General features: G+C 41.7%; 1 protein-coding gene across 4 annotated transcripts in view; it reads left to right on the forward strand.

Annotated features, from left to right (window-relative positions):
* Positions 1-23,064, forward strand: part of RIPOR2 (RHO family interacting cell polarization regulator 2) — a 220,218-nt gene that overhangs the window by 148,956 nt on the left and 48,198 nt on the right. For all 4 annotated transcript variants that reach the window (XM_055323297.1, XM_055323300.1, XM_055323298.1 and 1 more), the window contains exons 2-7: positions 12,309-12,435; positions 13,776-13,931; positions 14,787-14,865; positions 16,406-16,429; positions 17,542-17,595; positions 21,200-21,349. In XM_055323297.1, the coding sequence (XP_055179272.1) occupies positions 12,309-12,435; positions 13,776-13,931; positions 14,787-14,865; positions 16,406-16,429; positions 17,542-17,595; positions 21,200-21,349 (590 nt within the window). The remainder of the gene's footprint in view (positions 1-12,308; positions 12,436-13,775; positions 13,932-14,786; positions 14,866-16,405; positions 16,430-17,541; positions 17,596-21,199; positions 21,350-23,064) is intronic.

Genomic DNA, 23,064 nt, shown 5'->3' on the forward strand with positions numbered 1-23,064 from the left:
AAACTTACAGTTACCTAAGCAAACCGCTTCCATAGCTAACAGTAAGCAAGTAGAGCCAACAGAACACGGTATCAGGGGCACCTGGGTGGCACAGTGGTTAAGCATCTGCCTTTGGCTCAGGTCATGATCCTAGTGTCCTGGGATGAGTCCTGCATCAAGCCTTCTTCTCCCTCTGCCTATGTCTCTGCCTCTCTCTCCATTCTCTCATGAATAAATAAAATCTTAAAAAAAAATAGAACACATTATCAATTGGGGCACCTTGGGTGGGTCAGTTGTTTGAGGGTCTAACTCTGGATCTCATCTCAGATCTTGATCTCAGGATCATGAGTTCAAGCCCAGCTTGGAGCCTACTTTAAAACAAAAATGACAACAACAACAAAACATGGTATCATTTACAGACTTGTAAAAGCTCCACGACATAGGCTGTAACCAAGAGAATGACACTCATGAAACAGTGTCTTGTTCATTTTATGCAACTAGGGACAGAGACTGTGAATAATAATGTGTATCTTCCCACATACATTCTGTATGCTTCCTTCTCCTGGGGATGAGCACTCACTAGTTTTTCTGGTAGAAAAAAGACAAGTTAGGGACCCTGGGGGCCAAGGCCGAGAAGGAGTCCAGGTGTGCTTCTCTTCATGATTACCAGTCCCCTAAAGCCCCCAGGAGCAGCCCTGCATACCCTCAGGTATCATTTTCAAGTCTATAATAAGACGCCTTGATGCTAAGCATTTGAAGTGCTGCTTTTTCAAGTGTTGTCATAACAACAGGAATAAAATGACGAATGTAACATGAGTTTGAAAGAACTGCCTTAGTTTTAAGTCCATTGTGTTACCTTCATGTTGGAAGAGCCTAGCTGTAACCTCCTAGCTCAGATAAAGGCCATGATTATTTGACATCTTACCACAATTGAGTCTGTGTTTTTAGCTATATCTGCTATCACATAATCGTCAGTTAATTCTGTTTACTTGTTCAGATGGCAAAAAAAAAAAAGGACCATATGCAATGTGTCTTACTTTGATTATGTAAGGCATATCTGAAAAACTTTAAAATAATTTATCATTTTGGGGCACCTGGCTGACTGAATCAGGAGAGCATGTGACTTGATCTCAAGGTTGTAAGTTTGAGCCCCACATTCGGTGTTGAGATTACTTAAAAATTTAAAAAATCTTAGGAAAAAAAAGATAATTTATCCTCTCTCTGAGATGAAACATACCACATAGCTTGATTATAAGGCACTATTCCTTTTTCTACATCTCATGTTCATTAATGAATACCAGTGTTTATCACATGTGCTAGGCAAGGGAACAAGCATATTGTGCATAATCATGCTTCCCAGCACACTACTGGGCACATTCTCCTAGAACTTAATGTGCTTTTTTTCTGTTTAGGATTTCCAAAGATGTAGCTTGTTTCTAGTGAAACAATAAAAAATGTGAGCTTATAGAAATGGTAATTTTAGTCGGCAAATAGCAATAGAAGTCAGTATCATTTTGATGCTTTTTTGAAGTAAAGAAGCAGTGCTCAGCATTAGCTAGAATGAGTTGCCAAGCTCTAGGGATAAACAGGCTGCCTGCGGGAAAGCCTGAAGGAGTTGATGGTGCCAGGCACAGGGCCATTTTCTTCTCTATCAGAGCGTTGTTTTTGAATCTGGTGATTAGAAAGTGAGGGTTTGTGGTGGGTGTACATTTCTCTCAATAGGATCAGCCCAGCTGTCTTTGGGGACGGTTTTCTCAAGAGATTTTTTTTCCCTTTTGATATACATGGGTTTTAAACATAGATATAGGTAAATGTACTTACTATTGCTAAATAGCTTCAACCTTCATTGAAGTGCAAAATGCTCTTTCCTTTGAACCAAGAAACAGCTGGTCCTGTTTTGCTATGTAGCTGGCACTCTATGAAGGTCTATCTATGAGTGTTCTAGATTTTGCATTTCAAGATGAGTTATGACAACATTATGTCAAAATCCACTCAACCCTTCTTGAGAATAAGCTAGTTTTATGTCCTGAATTGTTTCTTTTCTAATTATTATGAGACCAGCTGCCACTCCTTGCATTTATTGATCCACTGGAATAAAAGAAAAAACAGACTTTTCATTTTCCCAAGGTTGAAGCAGTGTCAATTACCTACAGGCTTTTGCAACTAACTGTCCCAGTGAATAGACATGCTATTAACATTTCTTCTTTACTCTTCAAATGAGTCAGCCAGACCCTTAAAATAGTTTTACCATGCTCTGCTGTCATTGCTTTGAGCAGTGATTAAAGAGAAAGAAATAAGGATGTGCTCGCTTCGGCAGCACATATACTAAAATTGGAAAGAAATAAGGAAATAGTCATGTCAAAATACTTTATATCTATAGGTCTCTTGTAAAGTGTGTATGGTTTTCTCATTAATGTATTCTATTTTATTGATAAAAGATGCATCTTCAAAGGACAAGCTCTAATTAACAGGAAAAAACATTAGTTCAGACTAAGCCATTTACATACATTATCTCATTTTCTTCTTGCAACAACCTCGGTGACTTAATATTATTGACATCATTTTATTGAGAAAAATTGGAGCATAGAGAGGACCGGTGACTTGGGTGAAACCTGGATCAGCCTGGCACCAAAGCCAATGCTTTTCTATCCTACTCTGTACTAAGAATCAAAGAAGTTGATGCAGATAGTTGGTGCCTACCCTCAAAAGTTTATAGCTTGGTTGAAAAGAGATATTCAAGAAAATAGTTATAATACAAGTAGGTCCCTGAATCTGTGAGTTCCCACCAGTGATGCAGAGTTTTTCTGTTCATGAGGAAAGACGTTCTGGCAAACTGCCCAGAAATGCTATGAAGAATAATTGTCTTCTGTGTTGTGAAGTTAATTGGTTAAACCCATTGAATAAGAATCCCTGAGTCCGTCCTGACAATCCTGAAAATAAAGGAATAAACAAACAAATCATAAAGAAGATTACGGAAAGCTCTCTCTTATAGTAGAAAAAAGTTATTGAGTTTAAAGAGTACCATTTTGCCACCATCATAGTAATGCTTGATTTGGGCAAGAACCAACAATGGACAACGCTGAAACTCCCATGTCAGAGTAACAAGATATTTGAATAGCCTCAAAGTACCTCCTTACCAACTACTTATCAATTACAGAGGCAAAATATAGTAACTTTCCAGGGGAGAAACTGACCAACAACACCTCAACCTAGTTGAGGTGTTGAACGTTAACATCACCAGTCATGGGACCATGGGACCCCTTGTGCCTTCTATACAATGCCTTAAGAAGGGTAACAATATCATTTATGTGATGTTCCTGGCAAAAATACAAAGCCTGAATATGAATCTAATTATGAGAAAGTGTCAGACAAACCCAAACTAAGGAACATTCTAGAACACAGCTGGTCTGTACTCTATGAAAATGTCAATGTCAGGAAAGACAAAGAAAAGACAAAGAACCACCCCACATTAGAGGAGACTAAAGACACATGACAAGAGAAACAGTGCATGATCCTGAAACAGGTCCTTGCATGAGAGTGGAGGGATGATATGTGTTATGTTACTGGGACAATTGGTGAAATTTGAACAAGGTCTGTACATTAGATAATAGTATTGTGTTCATGTTTAATTTCCTGATATTAACAATTGTACTCTGGTCATGTAAGTGAATGTCTATATTCATAGGAAATACACACTGACATATTTAAAAGAAAATTTGCATCACATTTGCAAATTGTGCAATGAGGAGGAGAAAATATATATGTAAATATGTATATACAAATTGCCCTCAAATTATTTAGGCAGTATTGTGTATGTGTGTGTGCACGGGGAGGACGACAAAGTAAAACATGGCAGATGTCAACAAATAATGAATCTGGGTGAAAGATATGAGGGCTTTTGGTATTTTCCTTACAACTTTCCTGTAAGCTTTAAATATTTCCAAATCACATGTTTGTTTGTTTTTAAATTGTCTTTTGAACTGGGCTTGCAACTCACTCATGTGTTTAGACCTTGGCTGATTTAAAGTGGTGCAGTTTTTTAATTATCTAAAAATTGCTATCTTCAGAAAGATACTCGTTTCCAACTTTGCTAGCATTTACCTGTCCAGATCATTCCCATTCTGGAGATGGCCGGTTTTATCTTCTTTATGAAACTTCTGGTGCCCCCTGTCTCACTGATCTTCCTCTCTATTGAGAGAAGTTTGTCACTTGGTTGAAGGGATGAGATATTCAGGAAAGTAGTTATAATACAAGTGGGTCCCTGAATCTGTGAATTTCCACCCATAATACTCTATATATTTTACATTATTATTAACAGTGAGTCTTCTTAAGCACTTACTACGTTGTGTACATTCTCTCATTGCACATCACAAAAATCCTCTAAATGTTTGTCCTTTATATAAACAAGGAGACTGGGATTCAGAAAAGTAATGAGCAGAAGTTCACACAGCTGTAAACAGTACAGACAAGTCTGAGTCCAGATTCCTGTCATCTCTGCCTTGTTGTCTTCCTGGAGCCCTGAGAAATAGGTCCCGGTCCTTGTTATTCCTTACATCACAAATTGCCTCCCATCTACTAATGTAAAGCCATATTTTCTTATCCAATTACATTATTAAAGCTGTTTAAAGCAGAGATCCGTTTGGGTTCTCTTTGGATCTTGGACAACAAGTAGCAACCGTGCCAGTGTTGAGCATATCACATACACTTAATTATGTGTCGATTGATGGAGTCCTAGAAAACAAGGAAAGAAAACCATCAATATTAGTTTCCAGAGATTCTGAAGATGAATTTCTTTATTTTTCTCCCAAGTGGATTGAACCAAGTCTTTATTATCACAATCTCTGTGTCTCTCAAGCATTTTCCCTTTTATAAAGCACTCCTTGATTTTATGTATATTTTCAGGCAGAAGTCCTGCTGTCTGCAGGGATGACGAGAATTCAGGTTTAGAAGATGTCCACGTAAAGTCTTGTACTTGTAAAACTGAATAATGCTTTGATCTCAGTTGAACTTTACAATGCTTTTCTGTTAAAATGGGGAGGAAATACTACTCTCATTGTACAGACACCAAATTAGAGATCCAGCAAGCTTAGTACTCACTTTCAAGAGGCCATGTTGGTTATTCCATCTCTTGCTGAGGAGTGGGGCTATGCTGGTTGTTCTATAGATTTTTTTTTATCTAGTCAGGCTAAGTCTTTATTATCTTGTCTTAGAGTGATGTATCATGCATGCATTTATTATGTAGTTAACAATGTTGACAACCAAGAAGCAAATATTAGCATTGACTTAATTTATTTTAAAGCAGTACATTACAAAAAATAGCCAATGACTTAAATATATCTACTTTTTTTTAAAGATTAGTCAACTTCTGTAATAGGTACCTTGCAACCATATAATAAGCAGACACCTATTTTTAGGCTTCATCTTAAATAATCATTTAGCATAGCAGGCTATTTACATCTGGCCCACATGCCTCTTTCAGACAACTGAATTATACTTCTGCTCTTGACCAAGATGTGGGGGAGCATAAACAGGATGGAATTGTTAAGAAGCAGAGCAGAGGCACACAAATCAGGCATGCAGAAATGACTCAGAAGGCACAGGGCTGGGGGAGCGGCATGGGGCACCCTACATGGCCTGACGATCAAAACACGAAAGCATCAACTCTCAGGTAGTTGTTCATTGATTCAGCTTTTCATGTCCTGATTTTTTGACACTTCCTCTTGCAGAAGTAATGATGACTTTTCTAAAAATTGATCATGATTTTTAATAGTTTTATTGATGTAGAATTCACATACCATAAAGTTCACTCATCCTGAGTGTACAGTTGGGGTCTTAGGAAATGTGTGCAGTTGCCAGACCATGGCCAGAATGCAGTTTTAGCATGCTCCTATGATCCCCCAAATGACTCTCCTGCCCCTGTGCCCGCTCCCATCCTTGGCACCAGGCAAACACTTAAATTGATTGTAGCATTTGTTACTTTTGCCAATGCACTGCCCCAGCAACCTGCCACCTGACCTCCTGGTCATTGTCCTACCTCAGAGGATTGGTCTCAGTCTAACTTCTGGAGAGGGCATAGCTTTGAAACTGTGGCAATTGATGGTTTTTAAGTAGATGCTCTCCCGTCGTGAGGAATGGAGATATCCCTACCGTCATCACTCAGATGTCATAGATGTCTCATATATTCCAGAATACCTGTGTGTGTCCTTAATCAGAAGACTTGGTTAAGTAAAAAGAGGAAAACACTGTAAAAACCTTTCTTTTCAAGGGTTAGGGCAATGACACAGCTATTATGTTGTATTTTAATGTCATGATGTTTGGTGTCCTGCAACTCAAGCATGAACTAATGCTAATTGCTCCCTCATTTCCCAAAGAGAAACCCCAGTGTTTCCTTCCCGGGGTTCCATTTGCCTTTGGCCACATCTTAAAATCAGAAATAAAAAGCATGTGTCATATAGACTGGTTGGATTTCCTTTTATTATCCAAAGGAGAACATGGAGTAGACCTAAGTACCTTTTTTTTTTTAAGATTTTATTTATTTATTCATGAGAAACACAGACAGAGGCAGAGACATAGGCAGAGGGAAAGACATAGGCTCTCCACAGGGAGCCTGATGCAGGACTCGATCCCAGCACCCCGGGATCATGACCTAAGCTGAAGGCAGGTGCTCAACCACTGAGCCATCCAGGCATCTCGACTTAAACACCCTTTTAAAGATAGTTTAAGAAAAAAATCTCATGTACAAACCCCTCGACATAGCCCTATAAAAAGAATCTGGTAAGAATAAGCAGGATACAAAATTTAGCATGCATTATGTTCAAAATCTTTATGTTTTAAATGGAAAGGAGAAACTTGAGGAACATGAAATACACCAAAATTCTACTGGTGGCCGTCCTCAGGTGATGGAAGTGGGCTGGTTCTCTCTCACGCCCTGTGCCCTGCCTTCTTTCTATCTTTCATATTTCCTGATATAGCAGAGTGCTGTCACGCTTGGAAAAACTAAAAGAACCCAATAATTCCTATTTCTGCAAATGAACCTCCATATATTTGACTCTAACGATCATATTCACATTCCTTCTAGTGGATGAGACAGTTTATCCAGGTACGTTATGGGTTAATCCATGTGACCACCACCACCTCTCTGAACTAGTCAGCTTGGAGACACTGGCCTGGCAGGTGTTAAAAGGAGGTCAGCCTGCAGCTGGGCTACCAGGATCCTTACCCTAGCATACTTAATTAACCTCATGGGTCCCTAAGAGGAATGGTTCCAATTTTGGGAGAGAGGCTTGCCCCTCAAGCTAATCAAATTCACAAGAACATATAAGCCAGAATACCAGTTTATAAAAATACAACGGATAATAGGCCTGTCCCCAGGATTGAACTTTTCAAAAGTTTTTCTTCTGCGTTTGCTACTTCTGCTGGCAGTGATTCAACTTCTTCATCGCCCACCCGCAAGCAACTCTCCAGGGGTGATTTCTATCACTCATGCATCTCTTCTGAAAAGTCAGCTTATCACTATGTTCTCCCGAGAGCTGGCTATTTCCCGGCTCTGAAATGCACTCAGATTTGCACATTTTATTTCTGGTCAAACAGGGCAGGAGACCAGTGGAGGGAGGAGGCAGTTCTTGATCTCCTGGGGGTGGTTTTTATCTGCCTCAGAGCCCTCCCCAGACCCTGCCATCTCTAGGCTCTGTGCTCTTCTCCAAAAACGGCCTGCTGATTTGATGAGCTATCTTCTAATTTGAACAAACTCAAGGACATTCTGTCAGGGAGTGGTGGCTCATAGCACCCACCAAGGCCCAGTGCACCTGTGTTGGTGTGTTATGACGTGTAGAATCCTACACTCGTTTCCATTTCAAAAGCCCCCGGTCTGGTGGTTGGATCCCATCACTGTGCAGTAGAGGAGGAAGCTGCGGTTTCATTGTATAAAGAGTCAAGAAAAGAAACAGCTGTGATTTTCTGGCTTCTTTTCCAAGAGGCTCAGCTCAGAATGGTAGGGCTTATTTAAATCAAGGTGCTTTAGATTCTTTCCAGAAGAGTTCCATCCTGCCCATGGATTAGGGAATGGCAGGGCAGGGGTGGCTACCTGGTACAGCAGCAGGGCCTCTTGGGACAAAGCAAAGTGAGGCGCAAGCCCACAGCTTGACCATTGGCCGAAGATTTGAAGCTTTTCCAGGATGTAATGCATACAAAGGAATGGTGGTGCTGGCATTTTCAGGAGGACCGGGGAAGGAGTCACTAATTTAGGGACTGTAAACATTTTCAAAGCCCCAGCAGTTTTAAGTAGCAGCATCCAAAGAGTTTGTTGTTTTATAAGGCATTTCTTGGTTACTAGATATGGTATTTGGAGAGCCTTGGCGTTACACTTTGGGTCCAGTTCATGCCAAGTACTCTTCCACCTCTACAAGTTTGGCAGATGAAAATAAAGATGTTGGTACAAAGCTTAGAACTCATAATAAGAACCTCACTGGGGGAATCGGAATTGTTCTGGTGTAATGAGAACTTGTGACACCAAACACATTATTTCTTGGAAATCTTATTTCTCCTTTGTGAGACTCCTATACGACAGTCTAAACATGGTTGTTATCCAACACTTACGATGTTTGTTCTTTCTTTGTCCATTTTTTATTGAGGTATAATTGACAGGCAATATCCTATTAATTTCAGGCGTATATCACAGCAAGTCAACATGTTTCTACATTATGAAGTGACCTCCAGGATAAGTCTCATTGCCATCTGTCCCATCATATATACTTTTTTGTGCAACGTTCTTTTTCTTCTAGTCTTAACTTGGGCAGCTCCAAATGTCTGCCATTACAAAAAAGAATTTTGCATCATGGGGCACCTGGGTGGCTCAGTCAGTTAAGCAACTGCCTTTGGCTCAGATCATGATCTCAGGGTCCTGGGATCGAGCCCTGCATCGGGCTCTACACTCAGCCAGTGGTTCTGCTTCTCTCTCTGCCTCTGCCCCCTCCCTTCTTGTGCTCACTCTTTCTCTCTCTCTCTCTCAATAAAGAAAGAAAATCTAAAAAAAAAAAAAAAAGGAAAATGAACACAAACATTAAAATATGCTGGACTACTCAGTCTCTCTGATCCATAGACTGTGCACACTTTCAGAGCTTTTCTATTCCATGTAATACTTTATATTGTTTTGTTTTTAACACTCCTTGTATCACAGCGTTGCTCTGAAATTTGTCCTGGTGATCTTTCCACGTGGGCCTATTGTTTTTAAAACTGCCGCCTCGTATTCTATCCCATGGTTTTGCCATAATGTAGTGACCATTGCTATAAAGATGATCATTCATACCCTTCCCATTTTTCCACTGTTACATTACTTGTCAGGAATATCCCTGTATATGCCCATTTGTGAACTTGAGTCTTTGTCTCCAGGACGTACCAAAAAGTAGATGGGATGTTTTAAAGGACATGTATGTTTTACTTTTTAAACAGATGCTGCCAGATTGTCCTCCAATCTTTGGGTACTACTTTGCACCCCTACCAGCAATAATCGTGTAGTTCTACTGTGGTCCTTTTTTTAAGTTAAGGCTTTTAGGCCAAAAAAAGCATTCACTGTTAAAATGCAAATTATCTGGTGGGGATGGCTGGTTTTAAATCCTTAAAGCCTTGAAAATGAGTGGTGTAGTTTTGGGGGTGGTTTTGCTGGACGCTGGAACTGCTGCCTCCATGGGACTTCTAGGAAGCCAGAGAGGAGTCTGCAGACTTAGCAGATTTGGCAGGCCCAGAGATGGGAGTGGGGTCACCAAAAAGGTGATCACAGAGCATTGCAGGATGACTTGCAAGTGGGGAGGAGCTGAGGAAGCTGGAAGACTGGTAGCAAAAAACTAGCCCTATTTCAGAGTTAGGGTTGTGGATGGGGCACATGTTTGTGTACTCTCTGTTCCTAATAGCTCCTCCTCTGTTCCTAATAGCACCCTGTCCCAAACTACTCCTTTTCTCCAAGAGCCTGACATTGTGTGGAGGCTGTGCACACTTGTTTTATGACTCTCCTTGGGCAGTTTGTCAGCCTTTGGGAGAACTGACTTTCAGGATAGAGATCTCAGCCTAATCCAGCTCTCAACCAAATACTTTCCTGATAATGATCATTTTTAAGACCAGAAAGGCTCATTCCTACGGATCATCCATTCAACCTGTAACAGAAAGCTTCTGAGGGCTTCACCCACCCTGAAGCACTTTACAATCTTAGAATCATGGACAAATGTTTGTTTTATTCTCAAGACCATTCCTTATCTATCACTGAACCGAGGAAGAAGGTAAATTATTCTAGCATCTGGTTCATATGTTTTACTCGCTCACTGTTTAATTCATTTAAAGACATTTAAACTTTGCAAAGAGAGGCTTATTTAAAACTGAATACTACTTTTTAAAAGTGGGATTTGATAAATTTTAGCAGATTATTTTAACTAAAATTTTCAAATTTCAACCAATATCATCTTTTTTTCCTTTGCTTTGCTGAGCCTAAGAACCACTTGAGGACCTTTTCAAAATCTAGATACCCACATGGCACCCCACATTAATTAAACTGAATGTCTGGGCATGGGAACCAGGTGCCCATTCGGTTGAGTGCCCGACTCTTGATCTCTGCTCAGGTCTCGATCTCAAGGTCATTGAGTTTGAGCCTGTACTGGGCTCCATGCTGGGCCTGGCACCTGCTTTAGGCCTTAAGGTGCATTTTTTATTATAAAACTAATGAGTACAGAATTACTAGTGTCTAGTTGATACTCATGTGGATACAAAGATAGCACAGGCAGGCTTTAGGAACCTAAGAAGTGGACAGGCCCTCCTCATAAGCAGCAGAGGGCACTCAGGAGAACCTCATTAAGTCTTGCATTTTGTCCTCCCATTGATGCACCTGATATTAACTTGACCACACACACACAAACACACACACACACACACACACACACACACACACACTTCCACTTCATCTCTTTTAAAATTCTAAAGAATGCCTGCAAAATTTAAACTGCCCCCACCCAAGGCTGGAATGAAATGAGTGGGACCCTTGTCTTCATCCAGGTCAAAGAGCAAGCCTGTCGCCTGCTGACTCACTCAGTTCTGTGCCCATTGCCCAGTGAGTCAGCATCTGTGCACCACAAGAATGCCTTGCAAACCCTGGAGCTGCTTTCTTCTAGAGAGGGCCCGAGGGAGGGAAGGGAGGGAATGAGGGGATTTAAAAACCAGCTGCAGGGTGCAGAAGGAGCCTGTCTGTCCTCCCTCTGGGGAAGCAACTCACTGCAACCTCCTTCCCTTGCTGAGTTGCCAGGAGGGGCTTCGAGCAAGGCCTGGTGAGGTTGGCTCTTCCATCCTATCTGCATCAACCAGAGAAGTTCTTCTGCTATCTTTTGGCTTTCCATGCTTGCTGGCTGGACATTTAAAGGACAGTTTTTGGTGTCCATCTAACAGGCCATTTTGGTGTCTGCCCACCTTGCAAATAAATGCTCACTCTGGACAGTAGCTGCCCCCCCCTCCTGCTCCTGGGGACCTGCCCTTTGCCCACCCCACCCCCCTCTCCCACCTGAGCATCCCCACTAAGGCAATGGTAGGTGCTCCCACTCCTCCCCACCTAGGGGAATAGTTACATAACAGCTCAGGCTGTTAGTGAGTCTTGACAACAGCCAAGCAAGTGACTAGAATGGGGGATGTGCTTTCTGCTGATCTTCCCTCTCACTTGGCCGCTCTGCTCTTGTTGTCGTATCATCATAACCTAGATCATCAGCACTTGTGGGAGTGCTCTCTTTACTCGTCTTCTCTTGGCGCTGCCACAGTAATATGATCATTATCTTTCAAAATATACTGAAAGGTAGAAAAAAAGGAGAACACGGCTAAGTAAATTCATCTCTCAAGAAGCCTAGTGTCCTGAGCCATCTGACTTCTCATTGTAGAATTCTCCCCTGAGATCTGACTGTGTTTTGAATGGAAGCAGGACTCAGCTGACAGTTCGAGTTGGCCTCTTTGTGTGTTTCTGCTATTGTTTTGTTGTTGAACAGAGGTAAACATTCCGAAGTTTTCGTGTATTTGAACCTTGTCTAAAAAAAGTAATAATAATAAATCCCTGAAAAGAAACCTGAAATGGCTGATAATTGTGTGCGATTTCTATTTATTTCTGTCTCAGTAGGTGGGTATTGTTTTTTTCTTCACCTGAGAGCTGAACCCTTTGGTTTGAAGAGAAGTCAGAGGAAAGAAGGCTTACAAACATCTCATCGTCTCATGACTCACCTCACCTCACCTTTGTCATTGTTGACAGGCTTAGTGGGTTTTTTTTCTGTCAGGACCTGCCTGTAATTTGCCATCATCTTTCCACTGTCTTCCAGGACTACCAGCCAGACTCCCAGAAATCATGTTGGTAGGATCCCAGTCCTTCTCGCCTGGGGGGCCCAATGGGATCATCAGAAGTCAGTCCTTTGCAGGGTTCAGCGGCCTTCAGGAGAGGCGATCCAGGCAAGTCGTTTGCTCATGTGTGGTTCTCTCCCGGAACGCATCTCTGTGCAGCTCGAGAAGGACGTGAGCTCATGCTCAGAAGAGGCTGTGCGAGCTTGCAGCCTTGTCAGAACACACACACACACACACACACACACACACACATCATTTTAATCTCCTTCATGGAAAAGATGTAATGTATTGAAAATTAAGTGCTATAGTTTCTTTTCTGTCACTGAATTCCTCCTGCCAAGCAGATGGCTGGAGATTTTGGACAAGCTGGTGGCCTGTGTGCCTTGCTCTCCCTACCCCACCCTTTGGGCAGCACATTGTCCCTGCCACCAGCTGTGGGAGCCTGTTTGCTGTAAAGTTATGCAGTGTGTAAAGACGGCCTCTGCACATCGACTCTGGGAAGCAGATGTCATTGGGACACAGGCTTGGGAAAGTTAGTCGTCTGGTTTCTCTGGAATCTCCCGCTATCTAAAATAGGATGCAGGGGAACTCAACAGGGAAAACATGGGGAATGAAATAGGTTAACACTGAGTGAGTTTTGTTTTCGGTTTTTCAAACACAACAGAGGTCCTGGGCTCTCGGGAGCCTATGTGCTCTGACCTGTCTTGTCCCTTTTGGTACAGACAGTCACGCAGAGGAAAATAATAACTGATCCGGAAGGCTCGGGGCAGGCACCTGCCAGACCCGGAGGTCACGGCTTTCCCTTTGACAGCCGGGTCCGTGAGGCTCTGTCCTCTCCATCTCCTACTCGAATCAGTGGTTGGGGTCTAAGTTATCAGGTGTCCATCTTCCCCTGCAGGCTGCCTCCCTGCCACTAACAGAGACGCTGAGTTTTATGCTCTACCTAAAGATAATTTACTCCAGAAAAAGAAAGCTTAAAAAAAGCCATAGGTTAGGCCTTATGTACCTTTCTTTAACGCCGTCTGGAGTGACCCTTTATCTAGAAACAGTTCCTTTACATCCTAGTCAAATTTAGTAGACATTGTGCCTGATGTAGCATTGCACACGTATTTTTTTTTTCTACTGAATTGTACCCTTCTGCTTCCTCGTTTCCTTGGAAGCACTTGTCTTTCTGTAAGGTTTCAGTGACCTGGTAGGTCTTCACTCAGAGCATGTGACCTGACCCTGGGTAGCCACTGCCCTGCAGAGTTCCCCAATTTTAGCGGTTCACAAATCTAGGAGTGGATCTACTGCTAAATTACACATAGAATGGCTCAGGTTATTCAGCTCTCAGGGACTGAGATCTTCCCCAAAAGACACTAATGCAAACACGAGATGATCAAAAGGACTTTTCTTTGCTCAAACCCTTTTGGATGCCGAGACTCACGATTTTCTTTTTCTTGGTGTAGATGTAACTCCTTCATTGAAAATCCCTCTGCTCTCAAGAAGCCTCAGGCCAAGCTGAAGAAAATGCACAATTTGGGACACAAAAGCAACAGCCTTCCCAAAGAGCCTCAGCCTCAGAGGGTGGAAGAGGTCATCAGAGCCTTGAAAAATGGACTCGAGTAAGAGCTCTAACCTAATAATGCCCTAGAATCTTGTTCCTTTCTGAAATCTCCCTGGGGCCAGGGCGGGGCAGGGGGAGTTGGGGGGGAGGAGGAGAAGGAGCATGCAGAAAAAGCTAAAAAGATCATTTTAAATTGTTGATTTCTGTAGTAGATATTTCATTCTTGCACCATAATCCAGAGGCCTTTGATGAGTCTCAAAACATGTGAAATATGTCGGATTTCCAGATCCCGTTATCCATAACATTGAAGGAGATCTCAACTAGTTACGCGTTTAACTCGACACAGTGTTAGTTTCACTCAGACAACAGTAGACAGACATCTCCATTTTTGTGATTGCTTAGGAAGGATTCTGGAACTTTCCCAAGTTATTATATATTATGTTATGTTATATATTATAGTATAGTATAGTATAGTATAGTATAGTATAGTATAGTATAGTATATCATTATAAGGATTGTTTGCCCAGAATAAAATCTCCCTGGTTTTGTGGGGAGACCTCTAGAGTCAGTGTTGTATTTAACTAGATAGAATTCTCTGAGCTTGGACCCAGGACTGATTCCATAGTTATTTTGCCCATTCCTTCCCCACTGGTTTTTCGTTTTTTGGACTTTCAACCTCACTGGGGTTCGCTTTTTTTTTTTTTTTTCAACCACTGGATGGTGTCAGAAGCAACCACTAGAGCCTCAAAGTGGAGAGATTTGGGAACAACACAGCCTCTTCCCCACTGACTCTGCCCTCCCCCAGAGTAGGGCACAGAGTCTTTCTCTCCTTCAGCAGGACTAGGTCAGCACCGGGAAAGATGCCCCTTGATGGGCACAGAGTTCACGAGCATGTTTCCTATTATTTTTGCAGTGAATATCTGGAGGTTCACCAGACAGAGTTGGACAAGCTGACAGCTCAGTTAAAAGATATGAGAAGAAACTCTCGCCTGGTAGGTTCCATCCAATCTTTAGGACGTTAACACAGTATTCCTTTTTTTCACTAAGCATCTTTTCTTTTTTCTTTTCTTTTCTTTTCTTTTCTTTTCTTTTCTTTATCTTTTTTTATTGGATGGGGATGGGGAGCTAGGGATGAGTATGGAGACAAGGAAGAAACTTTAAGAAAAGCAGACCCAAGGAGCAGAGTCCTATCTGCTTCCTGATGCATATTGGAGAAGGTTAAGTTTCTTCTCAGTGTTTTATTCTTCATACTTCTCAGTATTTGACAAGCATGTTTATGCAGATACACTTTACAATCAGGAAAAAATGCTAAAGAATAGCAACTACAACCCCTATGCCTCTCATCCAAATAATATAAGGAAATGAAAAGTCTGAGTTGTCCTAGCATTTTGTTAGTACAGAATTTGGAACCCAGAAGCACTAAGAACATAGTATAGGTCAGTGACATCAGTGCAGCAAAGGGGATCCCAGGGACATCTGTAGTGGGAGGTTGGGAGAAGCCCCTGAACCTATTCGGTTCCATGCCTTTGTGTCCAGACACTTGCAGGTGTCCTCTATTCTAATGAATTTGTGAGGACTTGTCTGGTTGAAGAGGTGCTTCTCACCTACACACTACTTTAAATGATTTTGTTCTGTTCAAAAATGATCTAACACCTTAATGTTTCAAGGCATCAGAAAGCTCAGAAGTCTCCACACAACACATGATACCACTGCGCATTAATAGCTGCTGTCTTCTTCTGTTTTCAGAGATAAAATAAAATGTGTACTGGTGTCCTTTTCGAAGGTACAGAGGTTAAAAGCTTTATAGAAGTTAAAGATTTTATACCCTGATGATGTTAAGTATAAACCGCCCCATCTCTGTGGGGAAGGACTCCTTATGGAGTGGCTTCCTGCGCTTTGGAATGCCCTTGACCATCCTCAATGGCAACAAATGTTTCTCCTTGAAGAACAATGGTGAATGGAGGCAGTAGCTTCCACCAGGACTTGGTGTTCCATAGGAAAAAAAAAAAAAAAAAAACTGCTCCTGAGGGGGACGTGGGAATGGCGTGCCGATTACCCTGTAATGTGAGCATACAGGAAATGAACTTGCTTAAAATACAATTTGTGAAAAGCCTATCGCTGCGCTCCAGACTCTTCTTTAACACCAGTTTTATGTGTTTAAACAGGAAGGCAAGTGTTCTTTTAACACAGCTATACCTGCTACATTTGATGTTAATTTGTTTTATTTATTTAAAAGTTAATATGAATTTATGTGCCCCTCAGTGTGTAAGACAGAAGACCTGAAACCAAGTAAAACCCTTAAAGCTCCCATGGTACAGAGAGATTGGGGTGGAATTCTGGAGACACAGAGGATAAATAAATACTGGCTCTTAAAAGTACTCTTACTACCATTTCAAAGAACCCAGCAGAATTTGGCATGAATGATCGTTTCTTCACTGGTAATGCAGAAATGCAAACTAAATCCCTCTATTGATATTTGTAACAATTTTGAGGAAAATATATTTTAATCCAGATATTCCTTTTTTATTTTAGGGTGTGCTGTATGACCTAGACAAGGTAAGTTATCATTCTGTGCAAGAGTGTTGCAAAAAATAAAACACTGCATTTTTGGAGAGTCTGTGATTTCCTCTTTAGGCACAAGATCTCCGAGAACTGATGATTTTTCTAAGCCTAGTGAAAGTCATGCTTTTATCTAGTGAGGGGGATAAATAAGTCCCATGATCTGAGCTCCAATACCATCTTGAGGGTCACTTCCATAAAAATGTCACCTGGTTGTAGGATTTGACCATGTGCTGCTAAGTTCAAGGACTTCCCAGGTATTCAGAGGTCCTTACCTGTGTTCTCTCTAAACATTGACTACCATAGTTCAATGACTACCATATTTCATCAAATTGAAGACCTCTTAGATTGGAAGACACACTGTTATTTTACATGTCCCTAAGGAAAAAAATAGTGATTCCAGTTAAACCCTGGCATGGTTTTTTTTCTGTTCATTTAAAACTTGTATTTAATACTTCATGACAAAACTCTTCTAGGCTTCCTTTAAATGTAGATTTCATTTTTATTTATTCATATATGCTGCTACTCCCTCCCCGTGCCTTCCCATGGATACATAATTTTATGCTGAATCATGGTGTAATGTTTTTTGAAGACATTTGGAAGGGTAATTAAATTTAAGACATCTAATAACAATATTTATAACTTAAACAAAGAGATGACACATGAACCACTATGATTATCTTTGAGCATGCACCGACAGTAGTTTCAAAATGCACCCCCGTTTCAGAGACACTGAAATGTAGGGAGGTGAGTTCACTTTAGAGATGATAAAATATATTACTCTGAAGGATTAGAAGTATACCCCATCGTAATACTGTCCTACCAGAAATCCAATGAATTCCATTCGATTGGCTTCCCTCGATGTTCAACACAAGGATTCCAATAACTAACTCAAGTTCATCTCTCGGAATATTTATTTGATATTTTAGAAAATACTCTCCAAGTTGTTATTAGAGAATCTCTGAAATAGCCAAGATTGGAAGAAAGGGGAGAGAGTTAGCATTTTCTGGTAATTTTGAGTATGAGATAAGCAGATATTCTTGCCAGTCTTCTAGACATGTTAAACTATAAATGGCTGTACTTTTTCAAACTTCTCCTTTTAATTCCAGCAAATTAAAACAATTGAAAGATACATGAGACGCCTGGAGTTTCACATTAGTAAGGTAAGTTCCTGGCTTTGGTGTTTCCTTTCTTAGCCACTAATCAATCTGCCTCTGGCCCAAGCATGGCATCTAGTCTGTGGAGAATTTCTTACCTGATTGACCCTTAAGCTGATTAGTGATGAAGCCCTCCAACAGGCAGTAAAAGTGGAAGAAATAAAGAAAAGAGCCTGACAATCTGGCACAGCTCTGACTCTACTTCGGTTCAAGGAACATTTATGGTTCAATGAACACTTACATGCCTCCCCAAGAGTTTGTGCCTCCTGGTGGGCTTTTAATCCTGGTGTAGTCTTGGTAAAGATAGAACCAAGCTGACTCCCCAAGAAATTTCACACTTGCATAACTTGTCCCTCTTGCCACGCATACAACTTGGCAGCCTGTAAAATTCTTCATGAAGGCCTTGAAAGTACTGATGGACAGCTGCCATGTACGTCCCCCAACTTTCTCAAGCTCTTGGTTCCTTCTCCCCTTCCTCACATGGCATTGTTTCCAGGCACCTTTCTACCTTTGTCGCCCCCATATGTGTGGGTTGTTTTGTCAAGATCCCTGACACCCAGCCCCAAACCCTATAAATCGTTCACTAATGGTCCAACCAGGCAAGAGACTAGAGGCTTCAGCCAATCTCTCTACTAGGAGTCCGAAGCCTTAGGTTCCAGTCAACATGTTCTCTGGGCTATATCACCTATACAGACCTTGGTTTTCCACTCTGTAAAATGGGGCTGGGAGGTGCACATGATCAATCTAAATGATCCTAAGAATTTTTTCATTTTAAAATTCTGTGATTTATATGCTTATAAACACATGCATATGCAACTGCCTTTGCATGTTCCCACTTTGCAAAAGATCTATTGCCTGGGCGAATCTGAAATTGCTCCAATTTCTTTAAACTCAATAAATAAGACAATGACATGCATTCAAAGGTATTTGTGTGGCAAGCAGGTGTTGGCAAATTACTCTGTTTAGTTTGAAACACAGCAAGAAAACAAGATCCCTATCAGGTAGGAGTGTATTTATCCATCATGTATCCATTTTTGTCAGACATGACAATCCTGGTAGTTATGAAAGGTTGAGGGCAGACTGTTTGCAGTACCTTATGCATAGCATGCCTCACAAATGATATTTAACTGAATAAGTCCATCAGTTGATTTGATGAGAACCCTTACTGATGTATGGATGAGACCAATGCTTGCCTACAGATGGGCCCGTTCCCACTCCAGTGAATACATAGCTAACCCTTATCCTACTGGTTAACTCCATCTGGCTAGGATAGATTGGTATTGAAATGAAAACAAAGAATTAACTCTTCTGTAAATGCAGAGTAACAGACTGTATGTTTAGGGCTAAACTATGTCCCCGTGAGCAGTTTCCTGTAGAGCGGATTATAGTCTCAGACGTTAGCAAACCGGTAGTGGGGAAAAGGAAAGAAGAGGCAGTCTCCCAGGGGACCCCATGGATGAAACAGTCTAGCCTGCCCTGGAAGAGGGATCAGCTCTTGTGTTTCTAGGGGGTTTGTGGGCACCTTCCCCAGTAGAACGATCTGCAATGTTTAGGTAAAATTTCAGATTCCAGCCCAGACTAACCTACTGAATTGCCATCTCGGAGGGAGCCATGGGCATCAGCATTTTAACAAGCTCACCAGATGAGTTTTAGCTTAGTTTTAAAGTAGGGCAACCACCTTCTTTGCCAGTCACCAACCCAAAGATTTCATCAGCAGATTCGCCACTCTTGACTTTACATCTCCCTCTGGATCAGGGTCAAATCCATTGACCCCACAGATGGAAGGCTGCTTTCCAGAATTTGGCAATTGCTGTCAGCAAAATGGATGAGTTGTTGAAGGACAGAGCAACAGAGAATCCTTTAACCTGAGAAAAATTTCCAGTCTCTTAATGTTCATCTTCTAACCTGAGCATGATTGATGTCTCTGCAGAGACGGCAACGGTGCAAAATTCCATTTACTCGAACAGGTCCTACTAACACTTTGTCATGAGCACCCAAAAACTTGCCTGCAGAACAAAAGAGGGATCTTCAACTCTGAAACTCATTATATTCCATCTCCACTTTCTTCTGATTTTACAGCCTTGTGAGGGAACAAAGTTTGCACTGAAATGAAATATTCAAGTCATCCTAGACAGATTCCCGCCTTGCGGAAGTCGTGCATTTCCTTAGCTGGTGTTTAGTGTCCTTTGCATCTACCTGCAAGTTCTGTAGTTACCTGGGGAGTGTGTTAATAATGGAGGAGAGAGCACAGGACTGTGGACATGGACATGATCAGGAATGATCAGGAATGACCAGGTGTTGTCGACCTGGGCACCATTGATATTTAGAGATAGTCTTTTGTTGTAGGGTGCTGTCCTCCGTACTGCAGGATGTTTGGCAGCATCCTTGGCCTCTGTACCTACCAGATGGCAGTAATACCTCCCAGTCATGATGCTAGAAAAAAAAAGGCTCCAGCTTTTGCCAAGTGTCCCCTGCATGTCAAAAATCACCTTGGGTTGATTGAGAATTGCTGTCTTAGGGACCGTAAGTGATTATCAGGCTTACAGAATGAGTATGATCAATAGTCATTTGCAAACAGGGTATTATTGTTTAGAAGTATAAGTGTAGATATACAGCAGAAAAATACTTACCTCCAGTATTTTTATTTATGTTTTTGGTGGCAGTATCATTCACACACACAAAAAAACTGCACAGTTCCTAGGTGTTTGGTTTGATCAAATATTGACCATTGTGCTTCACCCTCATTTTATTTTAAAGATTTTATTTATTTGAGAGAGAGAGAAAGAGCATATGAGCATAGAGAGCGGCAGAGGGAAAGGGAGAAGCAGATTCCCCCCTAACCACCCTAACCAGGGAACCTGATGCAGAACTCAATCCCAGGACCCCAGGATCACGACCTGAGCCAAAGGCAGATGCTTAACTGACTGAGCCACCCAAGCGCCCCTCTTCACCCTCATTTTAAGACTCATTTAATAACTTTGTTCTCAGGCAGCCGCGGTGGCACAGCAGTTTAGCACCTCCTGCAGCCCGGGGTGTGATCCTGGAGACCCGGGATGGAGTCCCGTCGGGCTCCCTGCATGGAGCCTGCTTCTCCCTCTGCCTGTGTCTCTGCCTCTCTCTCTCTCTCTCTGAATAAATAAATAAGTCTTTTAAAAAATAACTTTGTTCTCTCTACTGTTGAGGCTCTTTATTGAAAATGATTTTTATAAAGTGTTGCCTCAAGTTCTTCTTTAAAAAAATGCTAAACGTAGGTGTGTGAATATCACCTTGTGATAGTACTCTTAAAGTGATAATGGCCTCGTGGAAACCCTTCCTGTGTTTGTTCCTTATGTGGGAGATTCTGGTCTTCGTCATCCAGTGCTTGGCTCACACAGCTCACCAATGTTAAGTTCATTTTCATTTTGTGTCATTGGAAAGGCAGGCTCAGATAAAAATATGCTTTGAAATAGAAAAATGGACTCCAGTGGCTCAAAGATGATTGGTCTCCATCTAAAAGTATGACACTTCTACAGGAATCTCTTTGATGAGGTCAGAAATACCTTTAAGAACTTCATACTGGCCTGTGTAACTTCTTTCAAATGGGATTAAATACTGACATGCCTTCCAACAGGTAGATGAACTCTATGAAGCATATTGTATCCAAAGACGCCTCCAAGATGGTGCCAGCAAAATGAAGCAGGCCTTCGCAGCCTCGCCCACCAGCAGAGCTGCCCGGGAGAGCCTGTCAGAGATCAGCCGCAGCTACAGGGAGTACACGGAGGTACGTGCTGGTCAGCTCAGCAGCTCACTTCTGCAGAGCTTGTGCAGCCTGTAACCTCATCCTACTCTTTAGGGAGATGTTTAACTATTTGATTCTTACATTGTTTTGAGGGCATCTGGAATTAAGATGACTTTCGGGTAGTTCTGTCAGTTGGTTATATTTCTTCACTGGACTCCGCTACCTTCGTTGGCTTTTGTTGGTCCCTGATCATCACCTGCCAGGCAGTCATCTCCTAGTGCCTTGGGACATGCTTGCTCATGGATATGTAAAGCTACAAGATTTGAGATGCTATGAACCCATTCACTGGCCAAGACTTACACTCTGTGTGCTCCATGCTGCCTTGTAGTCTTTGCCACAGCTAGGCTACAAATGCTTCTCAAAAATTTCAGTGATTGCATGTGTAAGCCACAATGCCCTGGTTTTTGATGTCTTGAGTGCCCTTCTACATTTTCTAGCATACAGTCTAATTTCACTTTATTCCTGGAAGTTGAACAGACTTAGTGGTTAAGATGCTACCCTGGGTGTTGAGTATCACTAATGTTCCTCCCTGGGACTATTTCATCATAAGAAAGTCCCCTTCTATCTTAAAGGAGGCAAGATAAAGAACTCTGAGCAGAAGTGTACTTCCCTGGCTTCTGTCTCTGAGGCCCATGCACATGACAGAAGGAGGTCTTCACTCTTCCTAGCGTCACCTGATACCAAGTGTCTTGGATGAAAGACTGAATTATTAAAGCAGCATGTCTCACTAACCAATGAGTCTGCTCAGAGATCGAATTTCGTAAATGAAGTCATTGGCCTCATGAGGGTTCCTGAGGGTCTGCTGGACAGTTCCCAGAGCCGAGCATCTGTCTCAGCCCTGCAGGAGTAGGGACCTCCTGGGTCACCTTGTATGGTCACTCCAGCAGCACCTCTGGTCTGAACCATTTATCTCTTCCATGGTCTGAAACAGGACTTCTCTATCTATGCCCCCTTTCAGAAGAATGCTTTTTAAATGCATAAAATAAAATACCCAGAATCTAGGAATTCAAAGGAAATCCATTATGTTGAAATAGTTATTTCAGTATTAGCAGCACAGTTATCAAAATATCTTATAAAGCAAAGTATTTTGATACACTACTATGCTTTGTCTATACCACGTTATTAGCACATTGAAATTCCGTTATAAGCTCTAGCAGTACCACTAGTTATTTGAAGTTATAAAATTTTAAAGTAGCAAAAAATAGAAATGATTTTTCAAGGCATCTGGAACCGGTGATGTGGCGTGAACACACATGTGATTTCTATTAGTGTCAGAGTCTCAGGCACGAGTCATACTGCTGGGGCTTACTTTCTACATTTGTGATACTTCGACATGACACGTTTCAATTAGAGGTTGTAGCATAATGAGGACTTTCTTTTTCCCCATCCAAATTTATGGACCCAGGTGTTGAGACTCCTGGGCTTAGAAGCAGCCCTGGTTCATGGGACCTATTTGTGCATGGCCCTGAAATAAAAGAACATTTAAAACAGTCATTTAGAGCCCATGAGCAGATAACTGACAGCAGTCTGGAGATGCTTCTGTTCTAGAACACTTGCTGCCTGTTTCAGAAACACCTGTCCTTGCTCAGGTGCCAGCACATGGCATCATACTTTGCTCACAAGTTCAAAGACGTAGAGTACAGTTTCAGCAAGCAGAACTGTGCCTTGGAGAGGAAGGAAGCTGGGCTTCTGTGGCG

This window comes from Nyctereutes procyonoides, unplaced genomic scaffold, assembly GCF_905146905.1.
Source record: "Nyctereutes procyonoides isolate TBG_1078 unplaced genomic scaffold, NYPRO_anot_genome, whole genome shotgun sequence".
NCBI lineage: Eukaryota > Metazoa > Chordata > Mammalia > Carnivora > Canidae > Nyctereutes > Nyctereutes procyonoides.